The sequence below is a fragment of the Enhydra lutris genome, unplaced genomic scaffold, assembly GCF_002288905.1.
Source record: "Enhydra lutris kenyoni isolate GAN:26980312 unplaced genomic scaffold, ASM228890v2 scaffoldscaffold22, whole genome shotgun sequence".
In the NCBI taxonomy this organism is placed as follows: Eukaryota; Metazoa; Chordata; class Mammalia; order Carnivora; family Mustelidae; genus Enhydra; species Enhydra lutris.
The window spans coordinates 42091179-42111972 of record NW_019154106.1 but is presented as its reverse complement, the minus strand read 5'-3'; the positions used below and the strand labels follow the sequence as shown (position 1 = coordinate 42111972).

At 42.3% G+C, this 20794-nt stretch overlaps 1 protein-coding gene and 1 pseudogene across 1 annotated transcript; one reads left to right on the top strand and one right to left on the bottom strand.

Annotated features, from left to right (window-relative positions):
* Positions 1-1101: 1101 nt before the first annotated feature.
* Positions 1102-19741, top strand: LOC111150072 (natural killer cell cytotoxicity receptor 3 ligand 1). Its single transcript, XM_022507412.1, has 5 exons — positions 1102-1177; positions 3757-4104; positions 15334-15648; positions 17181-17275; positions 19398-19741. Exons 1-5 carry the CDS (start codon positions 1102-1104, stop codon positions 19485-19487), a joined length of 924 nt encoding a protein of 307 aa, XP_022363120.1. The 3' UTR covers positions 19488-19741.
* On the bottom strand, positions 13630-15273 carry LOC111149462 (annotated as a pseudogene).
* Positions 19742-20794: the final 1053 nt, after the last annotated feature.

The window sequence follows — 20794 nt, the reverse complement described above, 5'->3', positions numbered from 1 at the left end:
CCCCAAGGGCTGCTTTTTGATGTTTGACTAAAGTGTTCTGGGGGTACAGAATGTGATTTTATTTTAACATTCCGAATGTAAATTTATTTTAAAGATATATATATATGTGTGTGTCTCCATATATCCTTAAAGATATATACATATATATGTACATACATATATATATGCACACATACACACACACACATAGACTTTTTTGTGTGTTTTTGTCTTGTTTTTTAAAGATTTTATGTATTTGTCAGAGAGAAAGCACAAGCAGGGGAGGGGCAGGCAGGGGGAGAAGCAGGAAGAGGGAGAAGCAGGCTCCCTACTGAGCAGGGAGCCCGATATGGGACTCTATCCTTGACCCCAGGATCAAGACCTGAGCCAAAGGCAGACATTTAACCAACTGAGCCACCCAGGCTTCTGTCTATCTACCTATATATGCATATATGCATATATATATATATATATATATATATATTTTTTTTTTTTTTTTTTTTTTTTTTTTTCCCAGAGAGCATGGCGTCCGCTCAGGATGAGGGGAAGGGCAGAGGGAGTCTGAGAATCTCAGACTCCCCGCTCAGCAGGGAACCTTGGGAGGCTAATCTCACCACCCTGAGATCGTGACCTAAGCCAAAATCAAGAATGGGAAGTTCAGCTGATTGAGTCACGTGCTGTACCCTGAGAGCAGAGACCCCCTCCGCGGCGCCCTCCCGCGTTCCGTTCACCAGCAATGACCGCCATCCTTCGCCGCGCTTGGCTGGAGCGCCGCCTGGACGTAAACTGCTGACAGCTCCCGGCCTCAGTTTACAAAGTGACCTGGGCCCAAGGCCCCAAGGCCTGCGCGGAGCTCCACTTTTGCCAGCCCCCGACGCTCCCCCACAACCAATCCCATCGCCCCACCTCCCAGTCGCCCCGTCCTTCCAGCGTCTGCCGGCGCTCCCGGCGCTTAAAGCGCAGGGGTGCGGCCGGGTGTCCTGGTGTGAACGGGACTCATCCCGACTCACTTCTCCGACTACCACGGGGGACACGCAGGCCCGGAAGTCCGCTTCACCCCTCAGGTGAACGCCCTGGATCTCCCCACCGACTGTCGCTCGCCCGGGCCCGCGGGCGGTGGACATGGCGCCCTTGCGGCTGCTCCTACTCGGGCCAGCGTCCCTCCTTCTGGTCCTGTCGCTCTGGCCACCCAGCGCAGGTAAGCCCGCGGCGCCGGAGGAACGGATGGTGGCGGGGGAGGGGTGAAGGCTGCGCTCTTCTCCCGGGCCGCTGCAGCGGGGGTCCCACCTGAAGGCCGCGGCCGCCCTTTACTCATTCAATTTTTAGTGATGGCTGCTGGGCACCGAGGGGGCACCTGTAGAGCCTGAGACTGGGTGCCTCCTCTGATTCGGAGCCCAGAATTCTCTGTACTTTTCACAGCCGCTCTTTTGTCACTTTGGGGGCTGGCACGGAGAAGAAAAACTAGGTAAGGGTGGGTGGGTGGGTGGGGAGGAGTGGAAGTAAGGGAAGTACTTCCCGGGTGCTCCTGAGGGTATATTTCACTTTACCGAATGAAGGGAGTATAGCACTTTACTGAAGGGAGCCTTCGCCGAGAGTGTGAGGGAGTGTTTCACCCTCGTGGTGACATTCAAACATCCTCTTGTACTTTTTGGTGGTGGGGGGTGGGGGGGTAATGATGGAGGTTTAATTATCGAACAGGAAACCAAAGGCAGAAGGGCATATGAAGAGATGTTTAAACTCACTACTAGTCATAGAATAGAAGTTAAAACCGTAAGATATCATTTGATATCAATGGGCGGGGCTGTGCCAAGTGGTGGTGGCTGGATGGGTGGGGATGTGGCATTTAGGAGACCCTGGCATGTCCATCACTAGGGCTATGGATGAGCCAAAGGTGGATTCGCATATGAAGAGCTGGTCACTAACCTCAACCAATGGACTAACTGTACACATATCAATGAGAGAGGGTTTGAAACAGTGCCAAGAGGAGAAGCATTAACATCTAACTTCATACTATTTTCATAAGTTTGAGAAACAAAACAAGGCAGTTTTTTTGTTGTTGTTTTTTTAAAGAAAGACCCTATTGAAGGAGTCTTTTTTTTTTTTTTTTAAGATTTTAGGGGCACCTGGGTGGGTCAGTCGGGTAAGCGCCTGCCTTCCACTCAGGTCATGATCCCGGGGTCCTGGGATCGAGCTCTGTGGTGGGCTCCTTGCTCCACGGGGAGCCTGCTTCTCCCTCTGCCTGCTGTTCCCCCTACTTGTGCTCACACACTCTCTCTCCCACTCTCTCTCTGTCAAATAAATAAAATTTTTTAAAGATTTTATTTATTTGTCAGAGAGAGAGAGCACAAGCAGGGCAAGTGGGAGGCAGAGGGAGAAGCAGGCCCCCCACTGACCAAGGAGACTGGTCTGGGACTCATCTCAGGATCCTGGCTGGGGTCATGACCTGAGCCACCCAGATGTCCCACAAAACAAGGCAGTTGTAAAGAGAACAAAAACATGAAGGATTAAACATCTTGGAATGGTTGCCTGTTGGGGTGGGGAGGAGATGGAAATAAAAAAGAATAAATAGTATTTCTATACACTTGTAATGATCAATCCAGAAATAAAATTAGAAAACAATTCTATTTATGAGGACATCAGAAAGAATAAAATACTTAGGTATAAGTTTAACAAAAGAAGCATAACATTTTTACTCTGAAAACTATAAAGCTTTTTTTTTTTTTTAGTTTTATAGTTCATTTAATGGCAACTGGTAATCATCAAATTAGCAATGGCTGTCTTTAAAATTACTACACTAACTTTGCTGTCATTTCTCAAAGATGATCAGATACCCAGAGTCACAGACATTTCCACAAGATACATCATTAATCAGACTCAGTCTGTCACCAGCTTTGATAAAAGCAGGCCTAGGGAAAGAACTAAGTCTGGGGACACATGCATGATGTTAATATAGCAAATGCTTAGCTTGCTCTGATTATTACAAAATCAGGACAGTGAGAATATTCGAGGTTGAAGATAATTTAAGAGGATCTAAATAAGTGAAATGGAAAAACATCCTGTCTTAAATCTTTTCAGGTGACCCTAACAAAAACCTTAGACTGAGTGGCTTAAACAACAGAGATTTATTTCTCACAGTTCTGGAGGCTGGGAAGTTCAAGATCTAGGTGCTGACTGATTGGTTCCTGGAGAGGGGCCTCTTTTCTGGCTTCTGGAGGAATACCTTCTTACTGTGTCCTCTGGTGCTGAGAAAGAGATCTATCATGTCTCTAAAAAGGACACTAATCCCATTCATGAGGGCTTGACCCTCATGATCTAATTACCTCCCAAAGGCTCTATCTCCAAATGTTGCACTGGATATTAGGCCTCAACATAGGAATTTTGGAGAGACACAAACATTCAGTCCATACAGTATCCTAAAAACAGATTCATGGATTAGAAGACAACACTGTTAAGATGACAGTACTCCCCAAATTGATTTAAAGATTCAGTGCGCTTCCTATTAGAATCTCAGTAGACTTTTTTGTAGAAATTGATAAACTAATAATTCTAAAATTCCTATGAAATTGTAAGGGATACAGAATAATGAAAACAAACTTGAAAAAAGAGGAATAAAGTTGAAGGATCTTATGTAGATTAATGTGGGGCTATGAACTAAGGAGCCTCTCTGAGACACCCCCTCCCCCACAAAAGAAGGAATTTGTTTCCAATTACGTTTGAGAGTACCACACCTATGTTTTTTCAAAGGTCCCCCATAACCAAATTCTCTTATTGTGACAGGTTTTCTGCAAGTGGAAATGGCAAAGAAGACTCAGACAGTGTTCTTGAATGACAATGTCACTATTGTCTGCGAAGTCCAGAGTGACCGCCCCCTGAACCTCACGCTTATGGGTGTCACCTGGTTGAGGAAGCATCATATGTCAACAACAGAAGTTACAGTGTTTCAGTATTTTGGAGGCAACCAAATGACAATGCGACCTGGAGCCTCTGTGTCTCTATCGAAGCTGGAAAGAGGGGATGCCTCCCTGCGGCTGCCAGACATCCAGCTGGAGGAAGCAGGAGAGTACAGATGTGAGGTGGTGATGACCCCTAACAAAGCAGTGGGAACCACCCAGCTGGAGATTGTGGGTGAGTGCCTGGAGGCAGGGCCCTGAGGTTGCCATGGTGCTGAGGCTTGAGGTGGATCTGTGGGCCAAACGGAGCAGAGGCTTGGAGCATGGACCAGTGAGTCAGACAGACATGGGTTTGAGTCCTGGGATTCCATGGACAGCTGGACAACTCTGGGCAAGTTCTTATTCATGTAGAACCTCCTTCTGAACAAATGTAATAATACCTACCTAGGAGATTTATTGTGGGGAAGAGTCTATGAAAAATGCAGGTAGCAGAGCATAGCGCTTGGCCCATTGTAAGTGCCCAGTGAATGATAGCTATATTAATTATAATTCACTTAGTGTATGGACAGTGTGTGTTCACTGAAGAGGTGTCTCTGAAAGGTAGCTGGGAAAGGAGAGAGATGCTGGAGTTTGGTTCCATAGGTCTGAATCCTGTTTTAGCTTTGCTACTTCCGTACTGGGTGATTGGGCCAGCCATTTAACATTTTGGGGTCTGAATTTTCCCGTGTACAAAATGGGTTGATAAATCATACCTGTCTCAGAACTTAGGATTCCATTAAGTAATGTATGAATAAATACATTACAAATACAATGCCCAGTTGGGTACTGTTGTGAGGTCCGTACCCAGTGAAGACTTGCAGCAACAGCAACACTATCCTTCGAACACCCCTTTGAGCTTTACTTTATTATGATGGGTCTGATAATATGTAGATGAGCTTTGAGGGGCATATTCATGTGCTAGAGTTGCTGTAACAAAATTAAGCCACTGGGTGGCTTAAATAACAGAAATTTATTTTCTCACAATTCTGCAGTCTAGCAGTCTGAGATCAGGGTATCAGTAGGGTTGTTTTCTCCCCCGAGGCCTTTTTGCTTGGCTTGTAGATAGGCATCTTCTCCCCGTGTCTTCACATATTCTTTCCTCTGTGCACGTGTGTCCTACTCTTCTTATAAGGAGACCAGTCCTATTAGATTAAGGCCCAAGCTAATGTCCCCATTTTAACCTTAATTACCTTAAAAAAGACCCTATTTCCAAATTTAGTCACATTCTGAGGGACAGCGGTTAGGAGTTCAGTATATGAATTTTAAGAAGCCACATTCAGCCTATAAAAAAGAGACAGTGTCTATGAGCCCCCCAATATTGTACTTAGGACTTTTAATATTTTATACATATTAATGTGGGTGATGGGGGTGTTAAATTGGGATTAATTTCCTCTGCAGTTGACAGAAAGCTTAAGATAAAAGTATTTTATTTTGTTAGATTTATTTATTTATTTGAGAGAAAACACATGTGTGCATGGGGTGGGAGGAGGGGCAGAGGGAGAGGGAGAGAGAGAGTCTCAAGCAGACTCCCTGCTTAATGTGGAGCCTGACATGGGGCTTGAACTCACGACTCTTGAGATCGTGACCTGAGCTGAAATCAGGAGTGGGATGCTTAACCAAATGAGCCACACAGGCACCCCAAAATAAAAGTATTTTTAAAAAATTAACAGACTTTAGGGGCACCTGGATGGCTCAGTGGGTTAAGTCTCTGCCTCGGCTCAGGTCACAATCCCAGGGTCCTGGGATGGAGCCCCGAATCGGGCTCACTGCTCAGCAGGGAACCGGCTTCCCCCACCCCCACCCCTGCCTGCCTCTCTGCCTACTTGTGATCTCTGTCTGTCAAATAAATAAATCTTTTTTTTTATTTTATTTTTTTAAAGATTTTTATTTATTTATTTGACAGAGAGAGATCACAAGTAGACAGAGAGGCAGGCAGAGAGAGAGAGAGAGGGAAGCAGGATCCCCGCCGAGCAGAGAGCCCGACGTGGGACTCGATCCCAGGAACCTGAGATCATGACCCGAGCCAAAGGCAGCGGCCCAACCCACTGAGCCACCCAGGAGCCCCAAATAAATAAATCTTTAAAAAAAAATTAACAGACTTTAGATTTTAAGAATAGTTTTATTTATTTTTTCTTTTTAAAATTTTATTTATTTATTTGTCAGAGAGACAGAGCACAAGCAAGGGGAGTGGCAGGCAGAGGGAGAAGCAGGCTCCCCACTGAGCAAGGAGCCCAATGCGGGACTCAGTTCCAGAACATTGGGATCATGACCTGATCCAAAGGCAGACGCTTAACTGACTGAACCACCCAGGCATCCCAGAATAGTTTTAGATTTACAGAAAAATTATAAAGACAGTACAGATTTTTCATATTACTCCCATTTCTGCCCTAACTTCCCTTATTATTAACATCTTGCATTAGTATGGTATATTTGTTATAAATAATGAACCAGTATTGATAATTATTATTAATTACAGTTCATAATTTATTCAGATTTCCTTAGTTTTTAATCTAGTGTCCTTTTTCTATTCCAAAAATCCCATCCAGAATACTACATTGCATTTAGTTTTCATGTGTCCTTAGGCTCCTCTTGACTGACAATTTCTCAGACTTTTCTTGTTTTTGACAATGTTGACCTTCTGAGGAGTAGTGGTCAGGTATATCATCGGATGTCACTCTATTGGCATTTCTCTGCTGTTATTCTTATAATTCACAGGAGTTATGGTTTTGGAAGAGGAAGATCATAGAGGTAAAGTGCCATTTTCATCCCATCCCATCTAATTGAACGATTTATGATTCTTGGTGTTGACCTTAAATCATTTAGCTTAAGTAGTATTTGCCTGGTTTCTCTACCATAAAGGTGCTCTTCTCCCCTTCCTTGTCCTGCTATACTCTTTGAAAGGAAGTCACTCTGTGCAGCCCACTCTACTCTAGCCCTTTAGAATAGAGTAGCTACATAATTTATTTGGAATTCTTCTGCACAAGATATTTGTCTTCTCTCCCCCACTTATTAATCTATTTGATCATTTATTTAAATTCAGGATGGACTCAGGATAATAACTTTATACGTTGGGTTATAATTTAACACTATTTATTTTGTTGCTCAAATTCTTCCAGCTTTGGCCATTGGGAGTATTCTCAGTTGACTCTGTGTCTTTTTGACACACCCTTATCATTGTGGGGTTTTGTTTTGCTTTAGGCACTTCCTTACTTTCTGGCACTACAAGATGCTCCATAGTTTTGCTTTTTCTAGAATGTGATATAATTGGAATTGGAATCATCCAATATGTAGCCTTTTCAGACTGGCTTCCTTCACTTAGTAATAGACATTTAAGGTCCCTTTGTGTCCCTGAGTAACTGGGTAGCTCAGTTAGTTAAGTGTCTGACTCTTGATTTCAGCTCAGGTCATAATCTCAGGGTCCTGAGACTGAGCCCTGCATCAGTCCCTACATTCAACAAGGATTCTGCTTGAGATTCTCTCTCCCCCTCTCCCTCTGCCCCTACCCTCCACTCGAATGTTCTCTCTCTCTCTCTTTCTCAAATTAAATAAATAAACCTTAAACAAAAAGATACCTCTGTGTCTCTTTTTTTTTGGTGGCTTGACAGCCACCAAAAAAGTCTGCATCACTGTTGTAACATCAGTGTTACTACATCACTGAGTAACATTCCATTGTATAGATATACCTAGTTCGTTTATCCATTCACCTATGGAGAAACATCTTGATTGCTTCCAATTTTTAGCAGTATGGAATAAAGCTGCCATAAACATTCAGGTGTAGGTTTTGTGTGGACATTATTTTTCCTCTTAATTGGGTAAATACCTAGGAGTGTGATTGCTGGATCATATGTTAAGACTGTGTATAACTTGTAAGAAGCTGCCAGTTCTTCCAGAGTGACTATATCATTTTGCATTCCTACCAGCAATGAAGGAAAGTTCCGTAGTTCTGTATCCTTGTCAACATTTGGTATTGTTAATTTTTTATATTTTAGCCATTTTTTTTTTAAAGATTTTATTTATTCATATGAGAGAGAGAGAGTATGAACGGGGGAGAAGCAGACTCCCTGCTGAGCAGGGAGCCTGATATGGGACTCAATTCCGGGACTCCAGGATTATGACCTGAGCTGAAGGAAGTTGCTCAACCAACTGAGCCACCCAGGCGCCCCCTTTTTTTTTTTTTTTTAAGATTTTTATTTATTTATATGACAGAGAGAGAGAGATCACAAGTAGGCAGAGAGGCAAGCAGAGAGAGAGGGGGAAGCAGGCTCCCCACCGAGCAGAGAGCCCGATGCAGGGCTCCATCCCAGGACCCTGAAATCATGACCTGAGCGAAGGCAGAGGCTTAAACCACTGAGCCACCCAGGTGCCCCTATATTTTAACCATTCTAAGAGGTGTGTAGTGATATCTCATCTGTTGTTTTGATTTGCAATTCCCTAGTGACATAGGCTGTTGAGGATCTTTCCATTTGCTTTTTTTTGTTATCTGTGTGTCTTCTTTTGAAAGATAATTTGTTTAGATCATTTGTCCATTTTTCAGTTGGGTTCTTTGTTTTCTTGTTGTTGAGTTTTCAGAGTCTAATGTATATTTTATCTTATTTTTTTGAGTCCTCTGTATGTTTTAGATACAAGTTATTTATCAGATATGAGTTTTGCAAATATTTCTTCCCAGTCTATGGCCTGTGTTTTCATTTTCTTAACAGTGTATTTTGCAGAGCAGAAGTTCTAAATTTCAATAAAGTCCAACTCACCAATTTTTTCTGTCATGGAGCCTGATTTTGGCATTGTATCTAAAAGCTCATCATGAGGGGCAGCTGGGTGTCTCAGTCAGTTTAGCATCTGATTCTTAATCTCCATCTCCTCTCAGGTCTTGATCTCAGAGTTCAAGCCCCATGTTGGGCTCCATGCTGGATATGGAACCTATTTAAAATAAAAACATAAATAAATAAATAAATAAATAAATAAAAGTTCATCATGTTTAGGTCTATGATCTATTTTGAGTCAGTTTTTGTGAAAAGTGTAAGTTGTATGTCTAGATGCTGTGTTCAAACTTTATGTATATGGATGTCCAATTGTCCAGCATATTTGTTGAAAATTGCCTTATCTGCAATGAATTGCCTTTGCTCCTTTGTCAAAGATCAGTTGAATACATTTGTGTGGGTCAGTTTCTGGGCTCTCTATTCTGTTCCATTGGTCTATTTGTCTTTTACCACATTGTCTTGACATTGTAGCTTTATAGTAAGTCCTTAAGTCAGGTTGCCTCAGTCCTCCAATTTTGTTGTTTTTAACTATTGCGTTAGCTGTTCTAGGCCTTTTTTGCCTGTGTACATAAACTTGAGTTAGTTCGTCAATATCCACAAAACACTTTCTGGGCTTATGATTTCGTTGAATCTGTAGGTCAAGGTGGGAAGAATTGACATCTTAACAATACTGATTCTTCTTATCCATGAACAGAGACGATCTCTTCATTTATTTAGATCTTTGATTTCATTAACTGGAGTTTTGTAGCTTTCTTCGTATAGATTCTGTGCCTATTTTGTTAGATTTAAACGTAAGTATTTCCTTTTTTGTGGGGGAGTGGGGGCACTAATGTAAATAGTATTGGGTTTTTAATTTGAAGTTCTAATTATTTATTGCTGGTATATTAGAAAGCAATTGACTTTTATATATTATCCTTGTGTCCTTGTAGCCTGTTGTAATCACTTACTAGTTATAGTGTTTAAATTTTTTTTTTTGGTCAAGTCTTTGGGAGTTTTCTATATAAATCATGTGTCCAAGAACAAAGACAGTTTCATTTTTCCTTCTTAACCTGTGTATATTTTATTTCCTTTTCTTGTCCTATTTTACTAGCTAGGATTTCCACATGATACTGAATAGTCTTGGTTAGAGGAGATATCCTTGCTTTGGTCCTGTCTTTAGTTTCTCACCATTAAGTACAATGTTAGCTGTAGGTTTTCTGTAGATGCTCTTTTTCAAGTTGAGAAAATTCCCCTTATACCTATTTTGCTGAGAGTTTTTAACATGAGTGCGTGTTGGATTTTGCCAGTTGCTTTTTCCACGTAATTGGTATGCTCATATAACTTTTCTTCTGTAGTCCGTTGATGTCATGGATTATATTAATGGACTTCTGAATGATGAACCAGTCTCGAATACCTGGATTAAGCCCCTTTCAGTTGTTGTGTATAATTATTTTTATACATTGTTAGATTCAATTTGCTAATATTTTGTTGAGGATTTTTGCATTCAGTGTAATGAGAGATATTGGTCTGTAGTTTTCCTTTTTTGTAATACCTTTATATCTGATTTTGGTATTAGTGTATTACTGGGGTCATAGAATGAGTTGGGCTGTGTTCCATCTGCTTCTAGTTGCTAGATGAAATTGTAAAAAATTGGTATCATAATTAACTTAAATGATAGAATTCACCATTGGAACCATCTGGGCCTGATGCTTTCTTTTTTTAAAGGTTATTAATTATTGATTCAGTTTCTTTAATAGATGCAGTGGGTTAAGCCTCTGTCATCCGCTCAGGTCATGATCTCAGGGTCCTGGGATCGAGCCCCACATCGGGCTCTCTGCTCAGCAGGGGGCCTGCTTCCTCCTCTCTCTCTGCCTGCCTCTCTGCCTACTTGTGATCTGTCAAATAAATAAATAAAATCTTAAAAAAAAAAAAAGAATATAAATTGTCAATTCTGGCAGCTCCAAGTCAAGTATTTAAAAAAAAAATCATCTATTTTTTCTTTCTTTATTGATTTATTCATGATAGAGAAACGGGCAGAGGCAGAGGGAGAAGCAAGATCCCTGCTGAGCAGGGAGCTCAATACGGAAGTGGATCCCGGAACCCCGGGATCGCTCCCTGAGCTGAAGGCAGACACTTCACCATCTGAGTGAGCCACCTAGGCGCCCATCAACTTACCTATTTTTTCTTGTGTGAATCTCGGTAATTTGTGTCTTTCAAGGAATTGATCCATTATATTTAAGTTATCAAATATGTGAGTTCAATGTTCCTCATACGATTTCTTTGTTATTCTTTTTTTCATAGTATCAGTAGTGATGCCTCTTTCATTTATGATATTAGTAATTTTTGTCTTCTCTCTTTTTTCCTTAATTTACCCAGAAGCTTATCAATTTTAGTAATCATTTCAAAGCACCAGTTTTTGGTTTCATTTATTTTCTCCATTGGTTCAACTTCACTGATTTCTGCTCTAATTTTTGTTATTTCATTTCTTCGGCTTGTTTTAATCTTAAATGGCTCTTCCTCATCTAGCTTCTGAAGGTGGAAACTTATTAATTAAGATAGTTGACGTTATATCTTTCCTCTTTAATAAAATTTATATTCAATGCTATACATTTCCTCTATTTCTCTTGTTGCATCCACAAATTTTCATGAGTGGTATTCTCATTTTAACTTCATTTAGTTCAAAATATTTTAAAATTTCTCTTGAGACTTTTTCTTTGACCCATATATTATTTAGACCAGACGTGATTTATTCTCCAAGAAATTTGGAATTTTTCCAGCCATCCTTTTGCTTATCGATGTCTAGTTTAACTCTATTGTGGTCTGAGAACATATCCTGCCTGATTCCTATTCTTTAAAAACGTTAAAAATGTGTTCTATGAGCTAGAAGGCACTTCATCTTGGTGAATGTTCCATGTGAGCTTGGGAAGAATGTATATACTGCTGTTGGGTAGAGTATCCTGTTGATAATTTGATCCAGGTGATTGGTGGTAATGTTCCTTTCCACTATTTTCTTACTGCTCTTCTGCCTGCTGGTCTTTCTGTTGACAAAAGATGAGTCTCAAAATCTCCAACTATAATTATGGATTTGTCTGTTTCTCCTTGTAGTTCTTTCAGGTTTTGCCTCATGTATTTTGACATTCTTTTTTTTTCTTTTTTTTTTTTTAAGATTTTATTTATTTGAGTGAATGAGAGAGAGAGAGAGAGAGCCAAGTGGAGGGGAGGGGAGGGGCAGAGGGAAACGGAGAAGCAGATGCCCTGCTGAGCAGATATTTGGGGTTTGATCCCTGGACCCTGGGATCATGACCTGAGCAGGAAGGCAGCCGCTCAACTGACTGAGTCACCCAGGTGCCCAGTTCCTGCGACAGCACCCCCCTCCCCTGTCTCTGTCTTGATGTGTTTAGACCATTCATTTAAAGTGATTAGGTATATATGATGTGGTTTTGGAATATAGATGAGGTTTGATGGGTTGAGGTCTGGAGCCAGTGACCCAGAAAGAATTCTTGAGGCGTCTTTGGTGTAAAATGGTGGTTTATTAAAGCATGGGGACAGTACCTGTGGGCAGAAAGAGCTACTGCCTCAGGATTGTGAGTAGCAGCTGATTATAAACCATGGGTTGGGGGAGGTAAGGAAAAAGGGAGGTTTCAAGAAAGATCTTTCATATGTTAAAGAAAATTCACAGGATACCAGAGGCCTTGCCATTGTCAAGTTAAGATGGTTCTCCTTCTAGCACTCCTTAACATGAAGATAGTTGGGAATTTGCCAGAGGAACATTATACTCTGCCCACTTCAGGTATCTCTCAATGGGCTGCAGATTATAAGGACATTTAGTTGTATCTACATTTCCTTCTGGAAGCTAGGTTATTGATAGAAATGCTTTGTTCTCAGGGAGCTTGGGTGGCTCAGTCAGTTAAGCATCTGCCTTTGACTCAGGTCCTGATCTCAAGGTCCTGGGACGGAGCCTAGCATGGGGCTCTCTGCTCAGGAGAGGTCTGCTTCTCCCTGTTCGTCTGCCTCTGTGCTTTCTCTCTCACTGTCTCTCAAATAAATAAATAAAACATTAAAAAAAAAAAAGGAAATGTTTTGCTCTTGTAGACCACAAGACATTTGTAAACTGCAGGAGACTCATGTCTTGCAGTATTGTGATTTCTATTTTGTTTTTCTTTCCCTTAGCTTTAGGACAGCCAGGAGTGCCTGAGGAATGTGACACATACCCCATGAGGGGAGGATTGTGGGGTGTCAGCTTCTGCTTTGTCCTCAGCTTGCTTTCTGTTCCCTCATCATACAGTTGGATTGTAAGGACCTATTTAACCAGAGGCTTCCATCCAGGTTAAACAATAACCTTGTTGTTTAACCCTTAAACTGTCCCTGCTCCCCTTCCCCCAGGGGACTTACTTAAAAACAAGTCCCAGAAACCAGCCCCAGGTAACAAAGCCCAGATACAAGGGTGGGTCAGGCCAGGTGGGGGGCTGATCAGTGGGGGGGGGTTGCATACTGTCTCCCTAGCTACCAAGGAGTATGGGCCCCGCCCTTTGGGAGACTTTTGAGCGCCAATTCTAACCAAGGTGATTGGCTAGGTCAAATGTCTACTCTAGGGTAAATTGTAATTCAATTGGTCACCTAGCATCACTGTGCACCTTTCTCTGTGTATTACAATTTCATTGGCCACCTGTGCGTGGCCAGGCCCAACCGCATGGCCTTTGCCCTTAAAAGCTAGTCTGTGAAACAGAGAAAGTTCGCCCTTTCTTGTAAGAGGTGTGGCCCGAACATTTGGTCTGATTCTTGATGCTTGGCGCGGAGTAAAGCTTTGCTTGACCTTCGCTTTATATCAGTCTCACTCCTTTAATCACGGACCCATTTTTGGGGGGACCTATCAGGATTAGTATGTACCATTCTACTTGGTGTACTTGTTCTTTGCTTCTTTTCTTTTTGTCTCCCCCTCTTTTTTTTTTAAATTAAAAAATATGTTTATTGATGATAAAACATATAATTTACTGCTGATACTTGATGTTACAAACTTCAGGGTCTTTGAGATATGCAGGATCTTTGTCTGTACCTGGCATAAACCCCATTATCTGAGCTCTCTTCATTGCTTTTGTGATTTCTTTCTGCTTTCTCTCACAGACTTATGTGCCTTCCATAAATGCATCCAGTAAATGCAGAAATAAACTGGGACAAAAACTGTGCATTCTTATAATCTACACATTTTCCACACAAGATACATTTTTAAGAAGCTCCTTGTAAGGATTTCCCATCAGAACTGGCAGGTCCTCATTACTGGCAACCTGTTTTCTTAAGAGTTTCCCTCTTTAAACAGAGTGTGCCTTGCAGCCCTCTCAGTTTTCATCTAATAATATCACCCGGAGCCCTGTTGCTGTGGTGACAATGGGTTGCAGAGGGGAAGCAGTCAATCTTACCATTAAATCTCAATCTTGAATTTGAGCTCCGAGCCCCTAGGCTGTGACCTTCAGAAGCTTTTGTAGGTGACACCGGAAGGCTAGAGCAGGCTCGAGTTGGCTGATCATCCTTTACCCAGGTCTTAGAAGGCTCTGGCAAAGTCTTTTCTCTTGAGCATCCTTTATGTGGTTAATGCACTGGGTATATTTTTAGTTACTTTTCCTCTCCCCTGAAAATAGGAGGGGATTTTTCTTGAATCTTCACTGTGAGAACCAGTGTGGGTTTCCTGGCAGTAAAGCGCATGAAAGTGTGGTGATCCCCGTGAGACTGGGCCCACAGCAATCAGTCCATCCTCATCCTTTAGCAGTTGGTGAGAGTCGCTGCTTAAGTGCCTCTACTGGTTTATGGCTCTGGCATCTGCTCAAGGTGACACAATCTTGGCTGTGATTCTCTCAGTCTGCCTGTCTCTAGTTTTTGGGGTGCCCCGTCACCTTCATTCTCTCATAGAGCTAAGAAAACTTGTTGGTTTATCATTTGTTCAGCTCAGCTCTTCTCTTGTTATGGCTTTCAGAGTCTTTACATTTCAGAAGGGAAAACAGAAGGCAACAATGGCTTTTCAAAAAGGTAGTTTATTGTCTTTTACAAAGTGTAGCTAACCCAAGGTAGCTATGGCAGTTCTGTGACTATAGGGGACCTAGGATCCTTTTATCTTATTACTTTGCCATTCTCCACAGGTAGCTGCCACCTTACGTTTGGAAGTGGCTTTTCCTTCTCTAGCCGTCAAGCACTATTCCAGCCATTCTGCAGGAAAGAGGAAGGGGGAGAGGAGAGTAGGGCACAGTCCTTTTCTTTAAGGCGTCCTTGTTATTTAAGGATACTTCCTGGAAGTTGCTATCATCATTTCTGACTACCTCTAAATGACGAGGCCCTAAGTTCACATGGCTATGCGGAGGTTGAGAGATGTAGCTTTAACTGGGGTATGTCATGGAAGAACGGAAATTGGTTGTTAGTAGTCTCTACCACAATGGTGTTCAAGGGCTTTTTGCAGATACTCAAAGGTGTCTATGTATGATACAAAGTAGCTTAAGAAACTCTGCTCTATAAAATTGCTGTGAGAGTAGGGGACCACAGCATATCAGCTGACAGTGAAACCAACATATCCAGAATATTTAGCCTAAGCAGAATCCCATTCAGTATGCTCACCTTTCCTGAAGGCTTGCTTGCTGTGGGTCAGGCATTAGGCTGATAATAAACTAGTCCCTACTTGCCCTTGAAACATGACTTCTCTCTCTTGGCAGCTTACCCAGTCCCCAGCTTGTTTCCAGAGCAAGCCATGGTGAAAGAAAATGAAGAACAACTTATTTCGTGTATGGCAAGTGGGTTCTACCCCTTGAACATTACCATTACATGGAAAAAGTGGACCCAGAAGGATCCCCAGTATGTGGAGCTTTCTGAGGGCGTCTTCACTAATTATACCACCGACAATAAGAATGTCACTAGCTTCTTGAGGCTGAAGCCCTCTCTGGAAGACAATATGACCATCTACCAGTGTGTGATATGGCATAAATCCTTGCCTACCTCCCAGAGGCTCAACTTTACCTTGACTGTGATAGGTAAGAAGCCTCCTGAACATTTCTCCTGCTCTTTACCTTGAGGTCAGATAACCTAAATTTTTGTTCCCAGGCAGTCTTGGGGAAGACAGGAGACAGTGGGAAAGATAGAAAGTTTGGTCTGGCATAACTTAGCCCCAGAGTCAGCTGTACAGATTAGGTCTTTAAGGCAGGGCAGATGGTCTGGTTGATGGAAAGTGGTGACAATAGTCCTTAGATGGAAACAGGGCTACTCTCAGTTCATGGCAATTTAAGTCATCTGGGTGGTCTATATGGCTTGGAGTGTGAAACTTGCTAGCAATAAGGAGGGAGGGGACAGGATCCTATCCAAGATAACAGTCTATCAGGGGCCAGGGACTCCACCCTGCCAGCAAGTCTTCTGCTCAGGCCCCAGATCACTGCAAACTGATGGCTGGTAGAGGCTAAATCCATAGTTCTGTCTCTAAACCCATGGTTGTGCCCAAGATGGGGAGCCATAGTAGGATGGTCCTGCCGATGCCCAGGACTTTCCCCAGGGACATGGGATCCTTAGCTCAAGATCTACAGGTCACTACAGAATCCCTCCTGCTGGTGGGATGAGGTCCATGGAGCTCATATCTTGGCTTCCAAGGTCATTGGTATGGTCCTGGGTGGGTATGACCCTGCTGGTCTACTGCATCTGCCTGGAGCTAAGAGGGGTGAAGAAGGCAGGGTCTGACCAGGCTTCTGGGGGATGTAGTCTGGGTATCCAGGATGGTCCTAGAGGGAGAGAGGAATTGTTCTTAGAAGTAAGGGCTAAGAATGTGTGTGGGTGGTTGTGTGTGTGTGAAGAGATATGTGAAGAGTATGTGTGGGGCATGGGGAGTATGAAATTGAAATATGCTTTGAGTGTATGGTATGAGGGGGTTTGTCTGGGTTATATGTATGTTTTTAGTCCATTCAGACTGCTGTAACAATTTGCCATAGATTGGGTGGCTTAAAAACAACAGAACTTTATCTTTCACAGTTCTGGAGGCTGAAAGTTTGTGATCATTGTGCCAGCATGGTTGGGTGAGGACCCTCTTCTGGGCTGCAGACTTCTTATTGTATGCTCACATGGTAGAAGGAATGAGGGATCTCTTTGGGGCCTCTAGTATAAGGGCACTAAATACATTCACAAGGGCTCCACGCTCCTGACCTAAGCACCTCCCCCAACCCTGTCTCCTAATACCATCACATTGGGCACTAGGATTGCAGTGTATGAATTTTGAGGGACACGCATATTCACTGTATTGCAGCAAGATGGTGTAGTAGTTTGGAAGCTTTACACATCGCATGGCATGTGTGAGTGGTATGTGATGTTTGATATTCCAGCATCTTCTGGCAAGTGCTGAACACGCTGTTTGATGGTGAGGTATGTGTGATGGGAATGGAGGGTGCCAAGGAGGGTGACATGTGGCAGAGGGTCACAGGAACCAGGAAAATGACATACAACCACAAAGCCTAGCAGTGGTTGTATGGCCTCTGGCTCTGGCCAGGTTTTTTCCTTAATGTTATTTTCCTCTTTCTCTCTGCAGAATCTGAGAAGACAGCTTGTACTCTGAAATACATTTTACTCTGTGTTGGAATAACCTTCGTAATTGTACTGATTTTATTTATTTTTTGGAAACAGGTAAGTGGTTCCAAAGTAAAGTTTAGCCCTATGTTTTGGAGTTGGCTTTGGGAGTTCAGAGATTATTGGCAGGGGACGCTGTCAAGGAGTTCTTAGGATTGATATGGGGGTATTCTAAGTGTGGTGAGTGTTTGTGGTGGGTGGCTTTCTCTTTCTTTCTTTTTGTTTTTTAAAGATTTTATTTATTGGAGAGAGAACACAAGCAGGTGGAGAAGCAGATTCCCTGCTGAGCAGAGAGTCTGATGCGGGGCTCAATCCCAGGATCTCGAGATCCTGACTCAAGCCAAAGGCAGATGTTTAACAGACTAAGCCACCCAAGTGCCCGGTGTGTGGCTTTTCCTTTTCTGATCTCCATGTGGTGGTTTATGACTCTGGGAAGATGCAGCACAAATCCCCTCTGTGTCCTCCTGATAGACCTGTTTCACTGTGTCTCAGACTTGACCTTATCGGTTCAGACCAGGTTTTTGAACCACATATGGGCTGCTCTGCTGTTCTCACATGCAGATACTGTGGCTCAGATGTATGAAATCCTTCTGCCAGGTGCTCATATTTTGTCAATAGCTCAATGGGATAACTTATCAACAGATTTCATTGGTTTAACCAGGGATTTCTGACCCTCCCTAAGTGTTTCCAAACTAAAACACGTTTTCAAACATGTTTATCCCTCACTATTCTCCAAATAGCAAACAAAACAACTCAAACTGTAGAGGCCTGAGAGACGAGTGTAAGCATGTTGGTTAAAATTGTTCCACCTAGGGGCGCCTGGGTGGCTCAGTGGGTTAAGCCTCTGCCTTCGGCTCAGGTCATGATCTCAGGGTCCTGGGATCGAGCCCTGCATCGGGCTCTCTGCTCATTGGAGAGCCTGCTTCCCCCTCTCTCTCTGCCTGCCTCTCTGCCTCCTTGTGATCTCTGTCTGTCAAATAAATAAATAAAATCTTTAAAAAAAAAAATTGTTCTACCTAACAAACTGCCCTCAGTTATTTATTGACCTGCCAAGGCAGAACCTGTGCAGTAGCTAATACACCTCATTATAAATGCCTTAGGGAAAGGACAATAATCGGTTAATTAAGAAAAAAGGCTATTTGTTTATTTAAAAGTTCAACCGATTCATGGGATTTATTCTTCTGATGGGACCTAGGGCAATGAGACAACTAGATAAAAGTGTTTTTCAAATGTTCTTGCGATACTTGTGAATGTTCTATTTCTTGCCTTCCTCTGGCTTCTGATAATCCAGCGGCTGTCATGATAACCTCACATTTGGCAGTGATATTTTTTGAAAAAGAGACTCAAGCCGTTGTGATTAGCCTGGATTCTGTGGTGGTTTGCAGTCTTGGCTCTAAGCCTTCACCCTTACTCACACCCATGTCCTTTGCTAGGTAATTTTGTAGTGTCCTCCAGTGATGGGCTGCCCCTGAACTTGGGGCTCAACCCTGTGGCTTGCTTTGGTTCGCAGAATGAGGCCAATGTGAAAGAGCACCAGTTCTAAATCTAGGTCTCAAGAGAACTTGTGTGTTTCCACTTGCTTTCTTTGGTGCTTCTGATATTAATAAGAGGAGAATGCATCCAAGTTCTGTCTGTTGGGGGGCCGAGTGACACCAGCACTAGTTGTGCTGGAGAGGCCAGTCTAGATCACATGATGGCCCACAACTCCCACTCAACAGAGCCAACTCACAGTGCATGAGAAATACATTTTTTTTTCTTTTTCAAAGCCACACTGTGTTTTAGGCTGGGTTTTACACAGCAAAATCTAACTGATACAGTTCCTCAGGCAGTTGAGTTTTGACTAGAAAGTATGGTTGCTCTGGAAAAGTGCTGCTGAGACCCTTTAGAGAGAGAGCCTGCTCTGGAGCATACCCAGCCAGCATGCTCTAGCTGTGGCCTGTCAGGGACCTGCCTCAGTATTAGAGCCGAGGCCATGCTTTCCCTGGACAGCCCCAGAAAAGAGCTGAGAAATGCAGGTGTCTTTGTAGCTCCCCTGAGACTTTCTCAGACTTACACTGGAGTCTGGGGCTCTTGCTACCCAGTCCTTCCTTTTTCCTCCCTTTACAGATATTACACCTGTATCGTGGTCTAAAGGCTTTGCCTGCATACTCAGGTGCCCTTTCTCCTTTATCTTTTACAGGTGCTACGCCGAAGATATCCCTTATTCTCCGTCTTGAAAGCTTGTTCTCAGAACACTCAAATTGACACAAGAAGGACTAAAGAACTATAATGAGGTGCTTTCATTATGATGTATTTGTGGCTTATTCCGATGGCGGAACCACTGGAAGAACATTGGAAATTCTTACACAGAAACAGCAGTAACAACAAGGTTTCTCAGTGAATGCATCTGTAACCGAAATTACTTTTCCCAATGCCTTAGGTAACTTGCTCAAGAACAGACTATTCAAGCTGCTTTCTTGGTGGCCTCCTGCCAATCAGCTTATCCAAGAAAAAGAAAGCAGTGCTTTCCAAAGAAGACATACAGACAGCCAACAGACACATGAAAAGGTGCTCAATATCACCACTCATCAGGGAAATCAAAACCACAATTAGCTACTACTTCACACCTGTTAGAATGGCTTGTATCAAAAAGACAGGAAACAATAGGTGTTGGCAAGGATGTGGAGAAAAAGGAGCCCTAGTGCACTATATTGACTGGAATGTAAATTGCTGGTAGCTACTATGGAAAACAGAATGGAAGTTCCTCAAGAAATTAAAAATAGAACTACCATGTGATCCAGTAATTCGACTTTTGGGTATTTACCTGAAAAAAGTGAAAACACTAACTCTAAAAGATATATACTCCCCTATGTTCACCGAAGCATTATTTACAATAACCGAGATATGGAAACAAGTGTTACTGATGGATGAATGGATAAAGAAAATGTGAGATATATATATATATGTATATATATATATATACATATATATATATAAAATGAAGTTTTATTCATCCATAAAAAAAGAATGAAACCTTGTCATTTGGACCAATACAGATGGAACTTGAAGGTATAATACTAAATTAAATAAGTCAGACAGAGAAAGACAAATACCATATGATCTCACATATGGCGAGATCAAAACAAAAACAAAAACCCAAGCTCACAGATAACAGAGAGCACAAGGGTGGGTGCCAGGAATGGAGTGGGGTGGATGAAATTGGTGAAGGTGGTCAAAAGGTGCAAACTTTTGGTCATAAATTGTGGGGATGTAACGTACACCATGGTGCCTATAGTTAATAGTACTGTAATGCATATTTGAAAGTTACTTTCAAATTACTTTTTTAGTTACTTTTTAAAGAGTAAATCTTTTAAAAGTTTCGAAAAACTTTTGAGAAGAAAATATTTTTATAACTATGTATAGTGACAGATGTTAACTAGATTTATCGTGGTGATATTTTGGAATATATACAACTACTGGATCATGTTATACACCTGAAACTGATCTACTGTATGTCAATTATACCCCTCCCTCCAAAGTTACACTTACTATTTCTAGACTGTGAACTGTTTCCTTTCACATTCTACTTCTTAATTT